At 34.0% G+C, this 23,306-nt stretch overlaps 3 protein-coding genes across 4 annotated transcripts; 2 read left to right on the forward strand and 1 right to left on the reverse strand.

Moving 5' to 3' along the window:
- The first annotated feature begins 71 nt into the window (after window positions 1–71).
- On the forward strand, window positions 72–1,280 carry LOC106105113. Its single transcript, XM_013285345.1, has 2 exons — window positions 72–203; window positions 287–1,280. The coding sequence occupies exons 1-2, from the start codon at window positions 177–179 to the stop codon at window positions 752–754; spliced, it is 495 nt and encodes a 164-aa protein (XP_013140799.1). The 5' UTR covers window positions 72–176; the 3' UTR covers window positions 755–1,280.
- A 1,262-nt stretch (window positions 1,281–2,542) lies between these two features.
- On the reverse strand, window positions 2,543–10,628 carry LOC106105269 (coiled-coil domain-containing protein 47). 2 transcript variants are annotated; one of them, XM_013285561.1, is made up of 11 exons: window positions 10,434–10,628; window positions 9,119–9,258; window positions 8,293–8,393; window positions 7,931–8,035; window positions 7,444–7,618; window positions 6,729–6,862; window positions 6,143–6,301; window positions 5,161–5,351; window positions 4,296–4,443; window positions 3,484–3,618; window positions 2,543–2,769 (listed from the first exon to the last, which is right to left on the reverse strand). In XM_013285561.1, exons 2-11 carry the CDS (start codon window positions 9,252–9,254, stop codon window positions 2,665–2,667), a joined length of 1,389 nt encoding a protein of 462 aa, XP_013141015.1. In that variant the 5' UTR covers window positions 9,255–9,258; window positions 10,434–10,628; the 3' UTR covers window positions 2,543–2,664. The 2 variants fall into 2 exon arrangements, with proteins under 2 accessions (XP_013141015.1, XP_013141016.1); XM_013285562.1 differs by having other exon boundaries at window positions 10,546–10,603.
- Window positions 10,629–15,913: 5,285 nt separating this feature from the next.
- On the forward strand, window positions 15,914–23,240 carry LOC106105260 (lysozyme 2-like). Its single transcript, XM_013285544.1, has 4 exons — window positions 15,914–16,059; window positions 20,263–20,445; window positions 20,909–20,982; window positions 22,885–23,240. The coding sequence occupies exons 1-4, from the start codon at window positions 16,002–16,004 to the stop codon at window positions 23,029–23,031; spliced, it is 462 nt and encodes a 153-aa protein (XP_013140998.1). The 5' UTR covers window positions 15,914–16,001; the 3' UTR covers window positions 23,032–23,240.
- The last annotated feature ends 66 nt before the right edge of the window (window positions 23,241–23,306 follow it).

Genomic DNA, 23,306 nt, shown 5'->3' on the forward strand with positions numbered 1-23,306 from the left:
AATGTAACGTTACAAATTGTTTTTAATTAAAAACGTAAAAAGAAATTGTATGTGGTAACTTCATTCGTAATTCTTATGTCACTGTCAGTACGTGTGTACTTATTATGACTTTTTTGTGATGTTTATTTTCACACGGTTCATGCAGTTTTGTTAAAATTCGCTTGATTCTATTCATCATGAAATGTAATGAATTTGAAAAGAGTGTATGTAAATCATAACTTTTATAAATATATGCTTCTTTGTTAATATTTTGTCGTATTCAAGGTTTTAATTACGTTGTTTACAGGTACCTCGCCATCACATGAATCTGTCTAACTTGGATAAAGCGCTGCACGATCTGGGGATGTTGAGTGCCATAACAGAAGCGCGTCGGGAGTATTTAAGGGAATCTAGAACTAATTTCAGCGTAATGCGTCTAAATACTCGGTATGTATCTAACGTAACCGTGGGGTATTGCATGAAAAGAACCGCAAACAAAAACAGACTTTGCCCATATGTTATACCAGTCAGGCATAGAACTAAGAGTGAAAATTCTGATGCAAAGAGCGATGTGAGCGACAGCGCATGTGAGTATAAAAGCAGTTACCTCGATCCATCGACAAGCCACAGTCCTTTTGACGTGAAGAGTCCAGCTAAACGATGTCAGTCCCTGGAGAACCTGAACTTGTCCTTGGAACCTCAAACGAACACGGAAACATCACCCGAAATGGATTGTGTGTCAACAAGGATTCAGAAGTTGCAAGTTGATGAATGACAAAACAATATTCTATAAAAAAAAAACCTACAAATCAGTGAAATGACACTGTTTATGTCTGTTCAGTATTGTTGAGTGTAATCACAAATATGGACATAATTGTAGAAAAACAAATGTTCCTAGATTCATGAAACAGTTAGTAAATGTCTTTCTATGTGGGAACTTGAAATCTCAATTGATTTTAGATTATTGTCATTTGCTCAAAATTGTCTTCAATTTGGAAATAATTATGTCTGTGTGTAAACAAAGGTTGTTTGTGTAGTTGTCATCCGATATAGTTACCTCGAATAAGTACCACCATTGTGATCATAAAGAACAAATTTATTATTTCCCTAAGTTGCAGCTAAGCATTTGCCGGAATGTAATAAATATTAGAGTTATTATTTATATTTGATTCTAAATACCATCACATAATTTATTGTTAATTATGTTTACGACACTTAAGTGTTTTTAGATCTCATTTCTTTGTGAAATTTAAATTGAATATGATTGCAATTTTTGTCACTATATTTTTTGCTTTTGTGACTTAGAAATAGTTACTTATCTTTGTTAACATATTTTGTTATTTTTCTTTGTTTAATAAAAATATTTAAAATATAAATAACACTTTGAAAATTATTAATGTCATTTCATTCATTCATCTAGAACTCGCTAGAAACAGTATTTTACTGTAAAATATATTTAAGAGAATTTGTTCCATCGGTTTTACCCTAGTGAACAATCACTTATTTATTTACTAGCTTTCGCTTGAGACTCTGTCCGTGTGGTAGTAGCCTATGTGTTCTTCCACACTATCCTTTACATCTATGCCAAATTTTATTGAGATCGGTTCAGCAGTTCAGGCTACAAACTCTAACAAACATCCATCTAAACTTTCACATTTATAATATTAGTATGATTTAAACTGTACAGTTATCAGATTTTATAATTCCACACAGATTCGCGGGCAAAAGCATCTAAATAATTATGGTATTACTACTATTTCTTAATAATTATAGCTGAGTACTTTAAAAAATCTCCTGGAATTTTCTTTTTAAGTTTTTGTCGCTTTATATTTAGTTAAAAATAATCGATTTTGCACTTTCAACACATGCAGTACATAGATTTTTATAACTAAGAAAACAAACAAGTTTTTTTTAATAGGAAAAAGGAAAAAAATCAATGGAGTACTCCTTATTATTTAAAATTGTTTATTCATAGTACAGTTTAATATAAACGATTATGCACTTTCACCACACAAATGCACTACATAGATTTTCATTATTTATAGTTTGTCTAAATAATTTAGATTAATCTGACAATTCATTTCAAATTTAGTAGGAATAGGTTGTGTAAAATCAGTCATGAATCTTATCGATGTTCGATTTTTATTCTTATAGATGGAATCGACAGATTTATAGTTATAACTATGAAAAAAAGAAAAAAACACTTTTCTCATTAATAATGACCATAACAAATGAGAGTAAATAAATATCTATTACTACAACAGCCGTACGTAATCGAATTGGATTTCGCTATTATTTATGTCATCGCTAAATTCTCTACACTATAATCAATACTAGAATTGTTCTCTAAATTAGTGAATAAGAAAATAATAATTTTAGTTGAGTTTGATAATTATTTAAACCGATATCGATAATTCTAAATTGTTGGCTGTGTGTTTGTTTCGTCACTACTATACCTATTAAGTATGGCATTTGACTTCATATAAATTCGGTACTTCATATGCGTCATTCATCAAACTAATCTAAATTATTTAGACACAGTATAGTTAGAAAACAAACGAGGTATAATTTAAAATTGTTTATTTGCAGTTCTTTGAGTATATTTAACACTTAATTATAATTAACAAAAGGAAACACTGCACATGATTTGTATGACGTTAACAACGTTCACAGTAAATAGATACATCAAAGGGCTTTCACTTTGAGTTGCTTCATCTTGGGTGCTTTGCGTTTGCGCTGACGTTTCTCTTCCTTCAGCTCCCAGCGGCGCTGCTTCTCGGGATCATCCTCCTGTAATTACAATTATATATAACTAGCTGTTGCCCACGACTATATCCACATAAAATTTTAAAATATAGCATATGTTTCTCAGCGATAACGTAGCTTTTTAATAGTGCTAGGATTTTTGAAGTCGGCATTGTATTTTTTGAGTTATTTCAATACATACAAAAATCCATCTTGCTTGTTTACTACTATTGGCTTTTTTTTTATAACATAAGGTGGCAAATGAGCAAGCGGCCACCTGAATCCGCCAAAATGGCGAAGCGACCGCTGCCCATAGACATCCGCAATTGCAGATGCGTTGCCTACCCGTATCCGACAGAGGAAGAGACACACATAAAGAGGATATTTTCCCTTTCTATGCTTCTCCTCTACCGTCAAATCCACCCTCCCTTCCCATCCTCTCCTTATAAGAAAAATGTGGTAAAGAGAAAGGGACTTAAATTAGACCTCCGGCACGAATAAGGCTTGTAGTTTTTATCCTTTTCCTGCATGACAATTAATTTACATAGTCTGGAGCGGCTTTTTTGACATTTGACTAAACTATCGCACAACTGTTACACGATTGTCGATTGTTTCGCAGCCAATTCAACTGTTTAGTTACAACTAAAAATCGAGTGGTGTGCACCTCAAAAGCTCATAGTAAGCGATGAAACAGTTGTGCGATAATTTAGTTTCCAGTGCACATTTGATAAATCGATCTGTGTATTTCTGTGTACTTACAGCGAGTATGCGTTCCTTCTCCTGTTTACGTTTCTCCTCTCGCCTCAGCGCGGCCTGCTCCTGTCGGGCCGCGTGCGCGCCGCGCTGCCACGCCTCCGCCACCTTCTGGCGACGCTTCTCACACTTCGCTAGAGCCTACAAATCATCAAATTATAAACGAACTGTCGCCCGTAAACTTCGTTAGCGTGGAATTTTAAAAAAATGGTCTACAACATTCCCGCGTGCATATTTTACCAGCAACCTTCCAGTCAAAGACCCGTTCCACAGATAGCGGTCCGGTCGACATTTTGACAGCACGGAATTTCAAAAAAATGTAGCCTATAATATGCCCATGAAAATCAGCTACCCTTCAGTGAAAGTCCGGTCGTATTCACCTAGCCGCTTCTAGGATTACCCGGAACAAACTCAGGGATAGACAGACAGGCAAAAATTTTTTAAATGCGATTTTCGTTTTCAGCAAGTCAAATACACATTACCCGTAATCTGGAATTTTTCTTTCGATATTACAGACACTCCAATTTTGTTAAATGTATGTATAGATATAGACATAGATACAGATGCTAAAGTTTTGATGAATGTTTGCTAGAGTTTATAGGCTAAACGGCTGAACGGATTTCCATCAAATTTGATACAGATGTAGAAGATAGTTTGGAAAAACACATATGCTACACAATTTTGTTTTTTTTTTTTTAATTTTACGCGGACAAAACTTGGTGAATTATAATTAACTCATTAACCCCAATTAAGGTTTAAGAGTTCCTTGCCTACAATATTACAAAGCACTGTGAGTATGGTGTGGCTGAGTGTGTTACCTCCTTGCTAAGCCTGAGCCGCTTCAGTTTATCCAGCAGGTAGAAGATGAGAAGCAGCAGAGGACGCAGCTCCTCGCCGTCGCCGGTCAGCGCGAAGCTCGCCAGCAGCACGCGCTCCGTCTCCGGAGGTTTCGTCATCGCTGTCTCTCTGACAAACAAAAAATACGTCATCATGTTTTTTATTTTTTTCATCTGCCCACTACTAGACATAAGCCTTCCCCAATAAAGGTACAGGGGAAAAGGATTGGAAGGCCACGGTCCTCATACGCATCCAACGACTATTCGAAAATAAAATAAATAGCTAGGGAACCAAATATTTGCCATAAATAAGATAGAAAAGACTTGAATTCGACAAAATAGCGAAACGACTGTTCATAGACATCGTAACAAGCAGATGCACTGCCTATTTTTAATCGACGGAGGAGCGGACAGATAGACTATTTTAACCTCTTCTAAGCCTCCCCTACGTCAAATCAACTGCTATACCATTTTCATGAAAATGGATATAAAGGGAAAAAATACAAGCCAATAGCAGCAAAAAAGCAAGATTGCTGGAAATAATTGTTAGCTAATGTCAAAGGCCTTTATTGTTATTCATGTAGTTTTACAAATGTATACAAAAAAAATCTTTTTATAATGTGATGAAGCCGTACGGGGACTGTTAGTGTATTTGTGGTTCAGAACATTTGGGTAAGTATGAATGAAAATAAACTACAAAGTATGAATTGTATGGACTTCTAGCGCTGGTTAGTTCACACTATACTTTTTAGTTACCAGTCCAGTTATTGACCGCTGGCCAACTGTACTGAGCAAGTGTGAACCGTTATACAGGTTAGTTTCCTACCGTTAATAAAAAGTAACTTACTCCATAAGTTTGGGTCCGCAGTATCTATCTGAGATGTGTATGTAGTGCAGGTGGGCGTGGTGCTGCGCGAGCGCGGCGCACACGCGCGCGTCCAGCACGCCCGCAGTCGCCTCCGCGCACTCCGACAGCACGGACATGCCGCCCGGCAGACCGTGCTTCTCGCCCGGACGACGCTCCGGGCAGAACACGCTCTAACACAACAAAACTAATATAAACATTCACTAAACACACTCTAACACACAAGAAAACTAATATTATAAAATTTCTCTAAACACACTCTTACACAAGAAAACTAATATAAACATTCACTAAACACACTCTTACACAAGAAAACTAATATTATAAACTTTTAGTCGTACCCGCATTAAGTTACTATTATATACTAGCTTTTGCCCGTGAAGTCTTAAACATGGTATTGAAAACAAAAAAAAACGAGTAGCCACTACGTTTATGCCAAATTGATTTGAAATCTGTTCAGCCGTTTAGACTATAAACTCCATCCATATAAACTATCGCAATTATAATATTAGTATGAAATATGATATATTTTTTAATGTTAAGGTGGTAAAATAGCGAACAGCCACCTGAATTCGCTAAAAAAACGAAGCTACAACTGCCCATAGACATCCATAATTGCAGATGTCTTATACTGTTTGCATTAAAAAAAAAACAAACACCCGTTTATCCATTCTAGTGACACTTTCTTCTATTTTCCATCCATCTAAAGTTTTGTATTTATAATATTACTCAGATGTAATTATTATGAACAAATGGTTTTAAGGAGGTAACTCCAAACGGCTAAACTAATCTAGATGTAATTTGGAACAAAGATAGATAATTGTCTGGAATAGCGTATAAGCTATTTGTTAGTATAGTTTTTTTTTAATTCCACTACAAAGTCGCGGACAAAAGTAATCGTGGTATCCATCCTGAAAAAGTAATAATTACAGTCTCCGCTACTACAAAAACTGTTTACTCTTACCAAGTCCTGCATCTCCTTAGCCAGTCGTGTGGCGACCTTCTTCTGCGCGACACACAGCACGAAAGGATCGCAGTCGTCCTTGCCGAGTTCCACGCGCACCAGCAGTGTGTCAGGCGTACGCCGGCCCAGGTCCATCGCCACGTGCAGTAAATCCTGACGCTGAAATATAAATAACAATTAATACAGAGTGCTACTAAAGATGTAGTGACATTTTACAGTTCAAGTATTTTTTTTTTAATATAATTCTAGCTCAAGTACCGCGGCAGGCCGATATCGGCCTGTTACGCAGTGAACATTTACCTAAACGATTGAAAAAATTTTGAAAAATGAGTTTCACTCTATTAGATTTTTTAAACATTTTTTTATTGATAAGTAATGTTTAAATACTATTGTGGTTAAACAGAAACCTGAAGCTATGATCATTTGTCACAAACGTCAATAATCATTACAGAAAAAGCCATACATTAACTAAACAGTTAAAGTGACAGTTAAATTTTGCCAACCAGTATTACTGAGCAGTTCGGCTTAACACTTAAAATTACAGAACCATAGCTTAACATTAACTTAACCGCGACTGTAACGATACCTTGATAAGTTTGAGGGTAAGCAGCATTCCTTCGCAGCAAACGCGGCCGCTGCACCACATCGTGAAGCAATGCTCCGCCTCGCGGCGCCACCCGCGCTCCCCCGCCGCGCACGACACGTCCGCCTCAGACTCACCTACGGACACGTAACCCCCTATTATACATACTGAACCACCACAATAAAAAATATAGAACAACAAAGACATTAGAAACATATGTAGGCCACCTGAATTCGCCGAAATGGCGAAGTGACCGCTGCCCATAGACATTCCCAATAGTGGATGCGTTGCTCTTAATAGACAGAAGAGGAAACGCACATAACGAGGATATTTCCTCTTCCAATGCGTCTCCTGCAACGTCAAATCGACGTCCTCTTTTCATATAATTATGAGAAAAAGGGTGGGAAGGAAAAGGGACTACATGGTAGGAGACCCGAGAAATAAGGGATCCCGCGCAACAACGCCTGTCCGTAATAAAATATCTTGCATGTCTTAAACGCGCATATAAGGGTATCCTAAAATTTAAACATATAAATAACATGCATATTTTTATCGTATACATTCCATCCATATAAGAATAATTTGTCGTTATTATTACTATCTCTAAAATATATTATATTCCAACTCATAACTTATAGCATACTATAAAATTTTATTCAGTGTGCCTACCTCCTTAAGGCCATGCTAATTATCATATGTAATAATTAAAATAACTTACCGACTAGAGTAAAATTATCTTCTAACAATGGTTTATGGAGCTTCAAGAAGTTAAGTGCAATAGATGTGTTCTTAGCTCTGCCGACGACGTAGGAGATGGCGTACGCAGCGAGGGCGCAACACAATATACCCTCCAACCAATAGGCATCCCAACGGGGACGCACGGTTATAGGAACCTAAATAAATAAATATCATCATCAGCTCACTATCCGCACTAAGCAGCTCGGACCCTATACAAGTTTATACATTAAAAATATGTTCTAAAAGTATTATGCATTAAAAATATGTTCTAAAAGTATTATCCATTAAAAACATGTTCTAAAAGTATTATACATTAAAAAATATGTTCTAAAAGTATTATGCATTAAAAATATGTTCTAAAAGTATTATGCATTAAAAATATGTTCTAAAAGTATTATGCATTAAAAATTTGTTATAAATGTATTACACATTAAAAATTGTACTGAATTAAGTTGTATGACACTCACTTTAGATATAGTGATTTTTGGTTGTTCAGAACTGCGAGGAGTACTGTCTTGGAAACCTTCAAACTCTTCTGGATCTTGGAAATGTTCAAATTCATTATCTTCGTCCTGGAAAATAATAATAAATCTTACATTAGTAAGCAAACCCAACTTTTTTATTAATCTATACTAATATAATAAAGAGAAAAAATTTATATTTTTATGTTTATTGAAATAACTCAAAAATTTAGAAAATTCTTTCACCATTAAAAAGCTACATTATCAGTGAGTAAAATAAGCTTTACTGTATTGTTTTTTTTTAAATAAATTAAAAATCTGCGCGGACGAAGTCGCGAGCAAGAGCTAGTAGGAGATAATTAACAAACCTCCACAAGCATATCATCTTCAACATCTCTTTGTTCTGAAAATTTCTCTTTTGTTGGTGGTTTCTTTTGTACAGGCACCTCTTTCTCTTCTTCACTGAAATCTAAATAAAAGGAATAATTAATTAAATAAGTTTAATTAAGCATAGATATCATCTTGCTTATTAAAATATATACTGCGGAAAAATAAGGTAGTCATTTTATTTCACCAATAGAGTTTCCACTATTTTTAATAAAGAAAAAAACACACTTGTACCACTGAGCCCTAACACACATATTAAAATGAGACACAGCAGATGGTATAATGCTGATTGCCTACATGTTCCACCTTTGGTAACAACTTTTGAAATTCCTAGTTAGACTATACCTATTCTATGTTTTTTATAACATTAGGTGGCAAACGAGCAAATGGCCACATGAATCCGCCAAAATGGCGAAGCGACCGCTGCCCATAGACATCCGCAATTACAGATGCGTTGCCTACCCTTATCCGACGGAGGAGGAGACGCACATAAAGAGGATATATCCCCTTCCTGTGCATCTCCTCCACAGTCAAATCCACTTCCCCTTCCCATTCTCTCGTTTTAAGAAAAGGGTGGTAAAGAGAAAGGGACTTAAATGAGGCCTCTGGCACCACACTCATCAGACGAAACACGGAATTGCTTCCATTTCACGCCTGTCTTCTGTGTGGTCGTGGTATTACACCGGGCGTGCCGGCCCATTCGTGCTAAGATGTTAAAGCGGGCACTACCACTGTTCCTATTCTATGTAGATTTGATTATGATTATAATATAGTTAACAAGAACTTTTTGTAGTAAATGTTTCTTACCTGCTACAGTTGCATCATCATCCACATCAAACTGTTCAAATTCCGCAAAATCGTCATCTTCCAATGTCGTATCTTCGAATCCTCTAACAACAACACTGCACGCAAGTAGCACTATTGGTAATAGCACTAGACGCATTGTGCTGAAAGATAATAAATACTTTCATAATCTAAACTGTTGATTGCCAAGTTATAAACAAGCATTTACTACCACCCACCCTTTTTATAGAAAAAGGATGGGAAGGGAACGCGGATTTGACGGTGGAGATGTGTCTCCACAGGGAGTGTGTCTTCTCCTTTGTTGATAAAGAGTAGCCATCCATTATTGCAAATGTCTATGGGCAGGGGTTGCTTCGCCATTTCGGCGGAAACAGGAGGCCACTTGCTCATTTGTCACCTCATGATATTAAAAAAAACCAAAACATCACCACTAAACAGCTGAGATGATCAAACACTGGGTTAATCATTATACTGTAATTGGTTGACACATAAGGTTTTAAAGCCCTAAGTTTTGGTTAATTTTTTATGACTGGCCACCTGCCTGATGGCAACCTTACTTTGGAGAAAATAAAATGAAATATTCATTTTTGAAACAAAAAAGATGTAATTATAAATACTGTTTGTTGTAAGTCAACATGAGATCACTGTGCTAGCAAACTTAATAGAAATTTTAATTATATAAGGATAGTGTTTTATTAGGGTAAGCTATTTAGTCAATGTTGCCTAAAGATGTTATCATGGAGAATTCTCACATCTTAGTCTTGTGATTCTTTATCTGTACCTCAAGGTTGAATACAAATAAACTTCTTAACTATATTTAGACAAGATTACATTCAAATCTTTGGTCTTAAAAATTGAGTTTAAAACAGATTGTAACTCAATAATCCATCATCCACAACATAAGGATATAATAAAGCTTCTAATCACTGTTTGGAAAATATAATGGTTATTTATTCATGATCATTATTTACAAATACATTAAAACAGAAGGCATAAAGCCTTTTTACCTCTGTATGATTTTTTTTTTTATGAGTAAGATAAAGTAAAAAAATGACATTGAACTGCATTACAGTGGCATTGAAAAATGTATCTAAACTTAATATACTTAGCACAAATACGACGATTTACAGTATCACGTTACGAAGTAATAGGATTAAGGTAAGGGTCATTAGCCATGGCCTGAATTGGCAAGTCATCAAAATATTTTCGACGTCCAAAATCCAAAGAGCGACATTTTAATTAAAACAAATATTATTTTTTTCAACACCTGTACCTATCCATACACGGAAGAAATCAGCTAGATAAAAATTATACAAACCTTAAATGTATTTATTGACGTAAATTTTGAACACTTTTTGTTCAATTAAATTTTATGCACATCACAATTTAAAACCAAAATATAGGTATATTAAACGTTAACCTTTACATACCTTTCGTTTTTATTTTAAATATTATTTTTTTATCTTAAATAATACTGTTTGCACAAAAATGTAACCTATTTATAAATTATTCTACAATTCTACTTCTACAAAATTGACTAGTTTGTTTTCGTTTACAAAATGGTACTTTCTGATTCCTTTTACAAGTATGAACAGCAAATTACCCAATAAAATTTAAGCTTTGAAATGGCTTATCCAATGAACATGAGCTACGCAAGCAGACAACGCAATTAAGTCACGTGGAGTTTTTTTTGCGGAGGTGAAAACAAACTTGTTATCTTGACAGTTGATGAACTGATGTTGCCACCAATTAAAACATGTTTTTAATGAATTTTAGGTTTTATGTTCACAGTGAATATAATTTGGATTTTATTTTATGAATGTAAACAAATAATATAGTTGAACTTAATTCAACATTTAAAACAATTTAATTCTTACTTAATCAAAAAGTATGGAAGCATGCACGCCATCTAGTGTTGAATAGCCATAATCTAACCTTTTACGAAGTTTCAGTGCAACTGCAAACATTCTCTTGCTAAAATATATGCAGTTTGATACTAGATTTTTTTGCATTTTATCTAATTTCCCTCTTCTTAATTATAGAGCTTTATTATTTGTATTACATTTATTAGTTGTACATTACGTCCCAAAGCGGTCAATGACCGCGATATTCGCTAACGACATTTCTCACATATATCAACGAATATTAATTCATTTTTAATCATTTATATCAAGGAATTTATAGGTGATTGACTTTTCTAAAACTGCTATTTTGATTTATATAACCATTAAACATATGCCTATAACTGTTAAATTAGGTGTGATTTTTAAAAAGAATACTTTTGGGGGTCATTTTACATTTATCATAGTTATGTTTTCTTTGTCAGTTTCGTGGAGACTAAACTGCCTAACAAACTAAATGCAGAAGAGCTAATTTCCAAGGATAAGGTGGTTTTTTGTTATGATAACGAACATAATTATTAACGGGAAAATTGAATTTTCATATTGCTTTATTCGTTTAAAATGTTGTAAACTGGAAGGTTGTTATAACAATTTACCCGTTTAAAATCCTAAAGGTGTTTCACATTAGAAGGCTTGAATGGTCTTAAATCATCTCTGACGCCACAAAATTCTATAGAAGTGGTATCAAGAAATTCACTTATTATTAAATTCACGATGTATGACATCATGGTAAATCCAGATAATAAAAGTTAAAATACATGTAAAATACTTATGTAAACTCTACTATTGTGATGTTCTTAATAAGGTTATGTTACGTATATTATAATTTTGTCGTGTACGAAGGGCGGTACGCGTTTGCGTCACCTTAACCTTGACATACATCAAAATTACCGTTAACAGGATAACTTAATATAATGCGAAATGCCTAGACGGATGTTTTTTATATATTACTAAATGGATAAGATACGAAATGAGTATATTAGAGGAAATTTGAGAGTAGCCCCAGTGGTAGAGAAGGTAAGGAGTAAAAGGTTAACATGTTATGTGATGAGGAGGGATGAATCGCAAGTTACAAGGAGAACGTTAGTTATGAGTGTGGAAGAGTACACCAGTAGAGGTAGACTTAGAAAGAGATAGATGTATTGCGTGAAAGATGACATGATCAAAAAGGGAGTGATGACTGAGATGACGTATGATAGATGTGGATGTACAAAAACCTGTTGCGCCGACCTTACGGGAGCAGGATAGGGAAGATGATGATGATAAAACACAGGAAACTTACTAACTTTTTAATTCCGTCGACGAAGTCATGGGCAAAAATCAGTATGTCTATAAAATGTACATGAGTGTCATCGCAAACTGCGAAACATATGCCGGCGTTATGGAAAAAAACACATATATACAAACATAAAATAAAATAATTCGACTAGACTGTAATGGTACAATAGAGAAAGAGATCACACATCAAAAAGGGGTCAGTCGTAAACGTCTAAGCACTACAGGGTGCTCATTTTGACACCTCTAGTCAAGAACGTACACCAGAAACTAAACTATCGCAATTGTTTAGTCTAGCTTTGATTTCTATGAGCTTATATGGAGGTGCACACTACTCCGATTTTAGTTGTGCAATTAAACAATTGATTTGGCTGCGAAACAATCGACAATCGAACAACAGTTGTGCGATAGTTTAGTCAAAGGTGTGCGTTTTAAGCGTAGTCTGTATGTGGGTTTGTTTGTTCAATCTTACTTCTTACTAATATTATAAATGCGAAAGTTTAGATGGATGGATGGATGTTTGTTAGCGTTTGTAGCCTAAATGGCTGAACGGATCTCCATGAAATTTGGCACAGGTTTAGAGCATAGTCTGGAAGAACACATAGGCTACTTTTTATCCCTGGAATAGTTACGGTTCCCGTGGGATTCTTTAATTTAGTTTTTTAATGTTTACTCGATCATTCTGCAACGGTTTAACATATCTTATTGAAATTTAGCACAGATATAAAACAAAGAGTATACATGGGATAAGCTTCATCCCCGAGAAATGTCCGGTTCCCGAGGGATGCGTAGCTTTTTGTAATTTATATAGTTTGTATGTTTTCTAATACCACGCGTACGAAGTCGCGGGCAACAGCTCGTGGAACATAAAAACATACATACATGTCCTGATTCAGCCAGACTGTTCGATATTATGCTATTAAAATTAAAACATGCAATATTGCTTATTTACGACTCAAAATAATACTTTTTTTAATTATTTTGTTACTTTGTATGTTAAAGTTCAACAAAACGTAATAGATTGAAATAAAATATTTAGCATCTGGTCAATTAAAATGTAGCATTGTCATAAAAATGTTTTTTACTGTTTTTGATATAATTTACAAGCGGGATTTCTGTTTGTTTTATAATTAGAGTTTTATTGTTAGATTTAATAGTAACTAATTTTCGTCCGCGACTCCGTCCGTCCGGAATAAAAAAAAAAGTAAATAGTATATGTTCTTCTAGACTATCCTCTACATCTATGCATAATTTCATCGAGAGAGAAAAACATCCACCTAAAAACGGAATAAATAGCCTATGTCCGTCTCCTGGGTCTAAGCTACCTCTTCACCAATTTTCAGCCTTATCGGTAAAGCCGTTCTTGAGTTATAAAAAGTGTAACTAACACGACTTTCTTTTAATTATTAGATAATATATAATTTTCTATTTTATTAAACTTACTACTATAATTAAACTATTATTTAAGCAAAAATACAGTTGTTTGGAAAACGTCCTCCTTTTTTTATTAATGACTAGCTTCCAACCGCAACTCCGTCCGCGCGAAATTAAAAAAAAACAAAAGCGAGTAGCCTGTGTGTTCTTCCAGACTATCCTCTACATGTATACCAAATTTCATCGAAATCCATTCAACCATTTAGTCTAAAAACTCTAACAAACATCCATCCATCCATCCATCTAAACTTTCGCATTTATAATATTAGTATGATTTATGGACATCGAAGTAATTGTCGACACAAAAACAAATTGTAATGCAAAATAATAATTATATTTCAAGCAAACTAAGAATCGATATGTCCTTCGTAGGCTCGTACGCATTTTAAAGTCGGATAAGCTGTTAGTTCCCGTTGTAAAGTCACTTTGCATGCGATTTTCTTGCTAACTTGGCAACGATTCAGTTTACGTATACATCGTTAACTTGGTTAACTTAGTATTCATAGAGCTTACTTATACTTTATTTATATACCATCTTAATATTCAATACCATTTAAAATCTGTTTCCTTAATAATAATACTGTTTATTAAATTTTTAAGTAACTTTAAATTTTTACGCCTTTTTTTTCTAAATTCCGCAACCTTCTGTTTTAACTTTCGATTCTTGAGTTAAATCTGTGCTTTGAAAAATAACTTGTTTAATGGAGTTAAAGTCACTCATGTTAGCTATTTAACTATTTTGATGTATTCTGTATTCTTGAAGGTTATTAGTCTCTGCTATAAATCAATACCATTTGTCATAATTTGGAATAACGATATAAGCTATGTAATTGTGATCCAAAACATTATTATAAAATATTTATGTCATAGTTTTAAAATGTCGTAATTGTGCTTGTTATGGTAATAATCGGATAGTAGTCGGATGTCAAAAATAGGGGTGTTGCATTGGGTCGACGACACGACGGCCATATTGGTAAGGTTATTTTGTGAAAATTGGAAGAAAACATAAGAGGTAATGAAGACTACATTTTATCAAAGCATAACATGGCTGTGATGCCCATACTTCTGTTTTAACTGTACATTTCGATTGTTGAGTTAAGTCTGTGCTTTAAAAAATAACTTGTATAATGGAATTAAAGCCACACACATCTTCAGTTTTAATTAAATACTAGCTGTTACGGTGCGGCTTCATCCGCGTGAAATTATGAAAATTTTATTTTATTGTTTACATTTGTCAAGTTATCAATTGCAAGGGTCAAAATGACATGACATGACAAACCTTGGCAATCTTGCTTCCTTGATGTTGGTAGCAACTTATCGTCTCTTTCCCACATTAGGGTTTTTACCCAAAATATATACCTCCTAAGTTTAATGGCGTTAAAATATATAGCCTAAAGCATGACGCAAGCGTAGGGCTTTTTATTAAAAAAAGAATTATTCAAAAATATGCTGTAATTACTGACATCTTAGGCAACAAAGAAGCGTCTGTTTACGCTTTATTATAATAGTATAGATATAGATCCCACAGCGGAGACTAGATAATTAACAGTTTAATTGTGCAGTTTTCATTTTAGCCTATAGACGTACGTGTTAACTGTAGAGGCCGACTGATTAGTTTAACAGTAAGTTTGTAGCAGGCTTAATTCTTTAGCTTTGTACAAGAGAATACTGCAAAAGTTTACAGCAATAATTGTAGATTAGCAATTCTATAATTTAAAAAAACAGCACGTAAATTATGTACAAAATGATTCACAATTATATTTGTAGACCGTTTTTACGGAATCTTTTGAATGTCAAAGAAATATCAGCGTGTATTCATAATTTATTAACAACAGAAGAAACATTTGAGAGAAAATGATCTCATAGTCTTAAAAGTCGAAAGATCCTGTTCACGGTATTATTAATAACTATTTTTTTATTATTGAAACAACAAATAAGGAACAAAAGCTATTATCCCAAATCGCTAGATTATATTACAAGCAACTACGTACATGTTTCTTTTTTAGTTTTTCCTAGTGCAGGAGTTGCCAACCTTTCGCGAATTATACAGATGTCCGTTTACACGAGTCCCGAATTGCTGTGACGTCATTGCGTAGGTTATATTTTAAAATAAACACAATAATATAGTATTCCAATAATTTAAAAAATGGTGAATCAGCTTCTGTTGACCATAAAAGCGGTGTTAAGGCCATGTTCAATGCCAGTCGACATTTGCTGCCCGCGCTTAAAACACGCTTCGTATAAATTTATTTATAAGTTTTTTTTAATCTGCCGCAATGGCATCCGCCTTCCTTAAGTTCAGTGCCATAATATTGTTTCTCGGTATTAATGCTGGTATGTGTTTTTTTCTTTTTTTTTTTTTGCAAAAGTTATAGGTAATGTAAGATTTTCAATGATGCTAAGCACATTGCTTTACTAACTGCCATTAACTATAAGATAATATTGCTGTAGGTACATAATATAAGTACTGGTGCTAAAATAAATATTTTCGAGACTTCTTAACAATTGCTTTTTTAATTAGTGCAAACTAGTTTATGTTCATTTGATTATAATTTAAAGTGATATACCACTTTGACACTAAAAATATAGCCTAATACTACATTTGTAGTCTCACAACCTATCGATACTAGTACAAAGAGGAAAGATTTGTATTTTTGTGTGTAATAAATAAAACTCAAAAACTACTGGATCGATTTCAAAAATTCTTTCAACATTAAAGCGCTACTTTTTCACTAACATAGGCTACATTTATTAATATTATTTTAATTCCACGCGAACAAAGTCGCGAGTCTATACTAATATTATAAAGAGGAAACATTGTATTTTTGTATGTATTGAACTCAAAAACTACTGGGCCGATTTCAAAAATTTTTCGCTATTAGAAAGGTAATTTATTTGTGAGTAACATAGGCTATATATTTTATTATATTTTAATTTCACTGGGAGAAGTCGCGGGTAATGGCTAGTTTTGAATAAACAGCGATATCGTGCCCTATTTCAAAGATGTCAAGGTATAAACAAAGGTTAATGAAGATCATCTATTATCAAAACATAATTATAATAAAATCAAGGCGTAATCACGTTAAATGAGTCAGTCCGAACAGAAGACCAAGTCAATCAAAGAAGCTTCCGTGTTACATTATTCCGAACTAATTTGCATAATTCTTACGTATGTTTCTTAAAATATTGCATTGTAATGTAAAAAAGGCAAAGGCAATCTATAATTGCGGCCATTATCTATTGCTTCCTATTGTTAGAAGATATTGATCTTTTATTGAACTGGATTACTAAGAACCGATTTAATCATTAAAGATTCAACAGTGGCAGAGCCCATTTTAACATCTTCGCACGAACGGACCGGCTCGCCCGGTGTAATACCACGACCACGCAGAAAACAGGCGTCAAGTGGAAGCAATTCCGCGTTTCGTCTGATGAATGTAGTGCCGGAGGCCTAGGTTTAGTCCCTCTTCCTTTCCCCCCTTTTTTTTAAGAGGAAAGTATGGGAAGGAAACGTGGATTTGACGGTGGTGGTGACGCATAGGATGGGGATATGTCCTCTTAAATCACATTATATTTAAAAAAATCTTTGCAGGAATGTTTTTATAGTAATAAAGTATACTTAAAAAAAGTTTGATACAATTTGGCGTCAGCGGCAGCGGTCGCTTTCCATTTCGGTGGATTCAGGTGGCCGCTTGCTCGTTTGCCACCTTATGTTATAAAAAAAAACTTAGTATAAACAAACAAAAAAAGAGTATGCCATCTATTTATCTTATCTATTTAAGGAAATAAAGGTAAGCTTCCACTGAGAACCTTACAGCTCAGAACTTTATGGGATTTATTCGCTGTTTTAGCGACACTGTACCCGCTTCTTATAACAGTAGAACTAGTTATTTAAAAATTATTAACGTTAGTTACGTTTATGAGAATTTTCTTTGTAGGATCCGGTTGACGTTACTAACCGGTCTTCGACTCGTTTTGTACCGGATCAAATTTCTTTAATTCCTAGAAGCACACATATTTCATTTCAATTAAAAAGTCGTTTCAGATAATATATTTCGCTTGTTTATAAGTTACTTTAGTTATTATTATTAAATCTTTCATTTGAAAATTATACAATCGCGCGCCATCTTTTGACAAATAAAATTAAATAATGCAATAAAACTATCATTCAAAGAAAAAAAAACAGATTAAAACATGGCAACATTTTTATATCAGGTAAAAAAATTGAAACAAAGATTTCCATCAATAAAGTCCTGTTTTCTTTCTAAGACTTATTACACATACATGTTTGTAATTATACTCTATGACACACTTCCATAAATTAACAACAATTTAAAAAAAATGTCGTAGCTTCCGCATTACGTGAATATAATAAATAATATATGAGGTATTGTAAATTAATCAATCTTGTAAACTCTTCATCTATGTAATTATTGTAATTAATATTTTACTTATAGATGTCATCAATAATTATTTTGTTATGATTTATTATCTTCCACAAACAATTCTAGAATCCTTCCAAGCATTTGTATTACCAACATTTAAAAATATCTAACCTATAAAATCCAACAATTTAATCGAAATCTTTCGAATTGAAAGGGGTAATTATATTAATATTTTATCTTCAAAAGCGGGATAACATACATATGTGGTAATAATCAACAATAAAAATTCTAAAGCAATTTGTAAACACAAAATATGTAATTGTACAAAAACAACATACCAACCAAGCTATTGTTTACTTTGAGAACCTGAGAATTATTTTAATGCAAAACACAATGAAACAAACGAATCGTTTGTTCTATCATAAATTACATTTTACGATAATTCACAAGCACGATGTAATAACTAGGAAAGAAAGAGAAAAGAATCGTTTTAGCAGGAATTTTAAGTAGTCTGCTTTCTATATAAAATCCTGCTTTTAACAACACTATAAGAAGATTAGTAAATCTTATTATCCTATTAATTCATTTTGTAATGCGAAAGTATGGATATGTACTATACTAGCTGTTGCTCGCGTCTTCGTCCGCGTGAAATTAAAAGATTAATAACATACATAGCCTATGTTACTTACAGATAAATTGTCTTTCTAATGATGAAAGATTTTTTGAAATCGGTCCAATAGTTTTTGAGTTATTTCAATACATACAAAAATACAAATCTTTCCACTTTATAATATAAGTATAGATTAGTAAATATATTGACTTTAAGGAGTTAGATAAAAATCACAAAAATCGCACATGGTATGGCCCTTGTTCCTACAGAGGGTCGACGCACTAAGTGCTGCTTTTGCACACATTTCTATCAGACATCATATCTAAATTTACTCCCTTAAGCATATCCTCTTTCACACAGTCCAAACATAACTACTTCGATCTTATAATGTTTGTAAGATACGGGTTTCTTACCAAGATTGGGTTGTTTTAGCTCCCGATATTTCGGCACAGTTGCATGCGCCATATTTACGGGCTGACTGAAGTGATGCGGTAGAGTGGAAAAAAAACCCATATCTTACGAACATTATAATTGTAAAAACGCCGACAGTTTAAAGTTATATATACTTCAATCTTCCTTTAGTCGCAATAGAATTCACAGGACACTTTTTATGTCGTAAATTGTACGCTTCTCAAGCATTTTTACAGTAGTAATAAGTCTCATTTTAGTCCCATTCCCTTACCACATTTTTCTTAAAGTTAACAATGATAAAGAATAGCGGATTTGACGGTAGAGGAGACACATAGGAAGGGAAAATAACCTTTATGTGCGTCTCCTTCTCCGTCGAATAAGGGTTGGCAACGCATCTGTAATTGCGAATGTCTATGGGCACTATCGCTTTGCCATTCCGGCGGTTTCAGGTGACCGCTTGCTCGTTTGCCATCTTATAATTTATAATATAAAAAAACAAGTCTTTGTGTACAGTAAAACTATATCGATAGTAAATATTAGTAATACATCAGGCATGTACAAGGATACGTACAACGAATGACGCACTAAGTATGGAATAAACTTCGCATTCCGGATCTCAAGATGCCAAGGCTCGGTTGTCACCTTGACCGATCATCGATTCCATTGACTTGTCAATGTTGCGGTTTTTAACTTATAAAAATAACTTATCCTTATATTGAAAATCTTTACGTATTGTTTACTTACTACATTGAGTTTCCCTATATTTTTGTCATAAATATGCTTTTTTGAGGGCTATTTTTATATTTTTTGCCATTATTTTTAAAACTGCTCAAAGGGTCTCGATGAAATTTGGCGTCGACGTAAAGGATAGTCTGGAAGAACATAAAGATAACTTAGTTTTGGTTTTGTTTAATTCTCCGCGTACGGACTCAAAGGCGAAAACTAGTGACATTATAAAATGACACTAATTTGAACAGATTATTCGACTATGTTCTCGGAACTAGAATTTACAACTTTACATATATTGTTTTAAATTAAATAATTTAAGTGCCTAACGTCGCGTCCATGTGTTCATATCTTCGTGGGATTGAAGGTTTATTTTATTTATGTATGTATTTATCTGTTCTCCAGGTTTAGCAGTAGACCAGCCCGTCACCGAGGTGTGTCTCGGCTGCCTCTGCCAAGCTGTGTCGGGCTGCAAACAGGGCCTACAGTGCGACGGCGACGCGTGCGGTCTGTTCCGCATCACGTGGGCATACTGGGCTGATGCTGGCAAGCCTACTATCGATGGCAGCTCTCCCGAAGCACCTGGAGGTAAATTCACAAGAGTTTATAAGTTTAAAATGTATTAAAATAAGGTTAAATGACGAATAGCAGTGTTTTAGAAAGACTGTATTTACGCAAGCAGAACTGAGAATGGTTTATTGTCATAACTAAAATTAGTATAAAAGGCCAGCTTGTCAATCCTTATGTTATAAGGTGACTTCGGGGAATGAGCTTTACTATATGAAGTACTATACAACTCAAGAGAAGAATTCAATAATACTTCATATTAATATTATAACTGCCCAAGTTTAGATGGATGGATGGATGTTTGTTAGAGTTTTAAGCGTAATCGGCTGAACGGATTTCGATTAAATTTGGTATGGATGTAGGGGATAGTCTGGATGAATATGTGGGCTACTCACTTTTGTTTTTTTTTTTAATTCCACGCGGACGGAGTCGCGAAAATAAAGAATTTCGAAATTTTTAATATTACTTTAAATTGTAATTTCAGCTTACCCCACATGCACTAACGACCCCGGCTGCGCCGCCAGAACTGTCCAGCTGTATATGAACCGATTCGCTCAGGTAAAAAATAAACTTTTTTATATAAATGAGAAAGTTTGGATGATTGATGATGATTGATACGTACGTCTAAAACGATTTAAAGGAAATTTGCCAAAAATTTAAAATTTTGCACAGGTGTAGAACATAGTCTGGAATAACATAAGCTACAAATGAAGTTCTTTTAATGCCGCACCGATGAATTCACGGACAAAAGCTAGCCATAAATAACAAACTCTAAAGATTTTTTATCTGCAATAAGTCTGAAAGCTGATTTTTTGCTTTTCTAAAAACACGATCGCAATCCATTCAGTATTTTTTAATTACTTTTATTTTTAAAGTGTAGGCAAATAAGTCACCTTTATTACGAAAACGAATTTAACACTTGTGCACTGAAAACTCTATTTTTTAAGTCTTACAATCTACTAGACAAAGAAAATGTACAGGCAAAAAACTAAAGATCAATCTACAAAAAAGTGTACACGATAAAAATCAGATCCCGCCATTCTAAAGGCCACTTGAATCAGGAACATACAAGTTCAATAAAAAACACTTGCACTTTAATAAAGAAGTGATATTTGCATAGAGTTAATAACATAGACGAGTTTAAAACATTTGTATTGTGCCTAACTGTCACTCGTGACTTCATCTGTGACGAATTTAAAAAACTTAATAAATAGCATATGCGTACTTCTATAGACAGTGTTCTACTTTAAAACATCCATGTCAATGCAGACGTTGTGGGGTTACCTTCTAACCTCCATCCATACTATGTGTATGCATGTGTTTTCACTCAAGACTAACTTTTTAATTTACAAGACAATAGTTTAAAAAAAACTCTTTTAATTTCCTCTTAGCAAATCTTTATGAATGGATATCTAGATCGGGTATTTCATCTGTGGAAAAAATCTGCATAAGAGCGTTTTGTTAATTGTACAGTCAGATCAATCCGCGATGATCCACTTACAAATTTGTCTTGTTCCTTGCAATGAAACGACAGACGCCTTTTGTTACAAATAGCCAATAAGTAGGGAGTTGTTCAATGTGGAAAACCATTAGATTACTTGACTGTACATATCGAGAGCATTGTCTATATTATTGTAATACAGGTTATATGACTAACTGTCCTCTCTATTCATTTTACATCTATGGAAGTGTCAAGTTGTAGGCGTTTTGTGTTGGTAATAAGCTTGCTCCAGCTATTAGCATAAGGCGCAGCCGTGCGCGGTGACATCACTCTAAATGCCAGCCACTGCCTTCGGACCGCGAATAAATAATAACAATAGATGTCAACAGAAACACATATGTCTTGATAATAACCTGTTTACTGTTGTAACTAGTTTTGTATTACAAGATACAAACTTTATGACCGCTCGAAGATAGTTGCCAGTGCATTAGACAGACAAGCAGGGTTGTGATCAGCTCAGTCTTATGTCAAATTGAGCGGTCATGAAGTTTGAACAGCAATGTACCTATTATTATTAGCGTTAATTCAATAAATATGACCTTGACCTTGGATATCCGTAAGCCAGAGGTCATCTGTCGTAATATTTGTAAAGATATATGTTAAGTGGACAGGTATTTATAAATAAAGCAGAAATATATGTAACGAAAACCTAACAATATATAAATATAAAATACACACAAATCTGTGGCAATACTGATCAAACAAGAATTCTGTGTTTACGTCATTGTTACGTTAGTCAGCCATAACGGATTGTGTTAACTGTGGACATGCAGTAAAGCACATAATGAACCGTTTACGCGCTTAATAGAAGCCCCCCCTTTTTTTTTGCCCGAAATGAATGCATCTAACGCATGCTCCGCGCCCAGGGGGGCGCGGTAGTTATTTTTTTCTAACCGCTAACCCATATTTTTTTTTGTATATTTATATTGTATGTTCAACGATGAAAATATAATTTCCAGGACTGTAACGGAGATGGTCAAATCGACTGCTACGATTATGCTGCTATTCACAAACTTGGCGGCTACGGCTGCAAGGCAGACCTGCCATTCAAGTTCCACAACACTTTCAACCAGTGCCTAGCATACGTCGCTTCTTACCAGGGTTGAAGATGCCACAGATATAAAAAAAAATCTCCACAATCTATTAAAAGTTAAACAAAAAAATTACTACACATTTTAAGTGATTTTAAAATTCATGAATGAAAATTATAAAAAAAGACTGCAGATATATTTCGAAAATTGTAAATTCTTTATTCATAAACATTTTAGAATTATATTTTAATTTAAGGTCAATAAAAAATCGAAAGTAAATATTGCATTAATTTTTTTTTCAATTTAATTTCAAACAACTTTAATCCCAATAAGCCTAAATTACAATATTT

Source organism: Papilio polytes, unplaced genomic scaffold (assembly GCF_000836215.1).
Source record: "Papilio polytes unplaced genomic scaffold, Ppol_1.0 DF823177.1, whole genome shotgun sequence".
NCBI lineage: Eukaryota > Metazoa > Arthropoda > Insecta > Lepidoptera > Papilionidae > Papilio > Papilio polytes.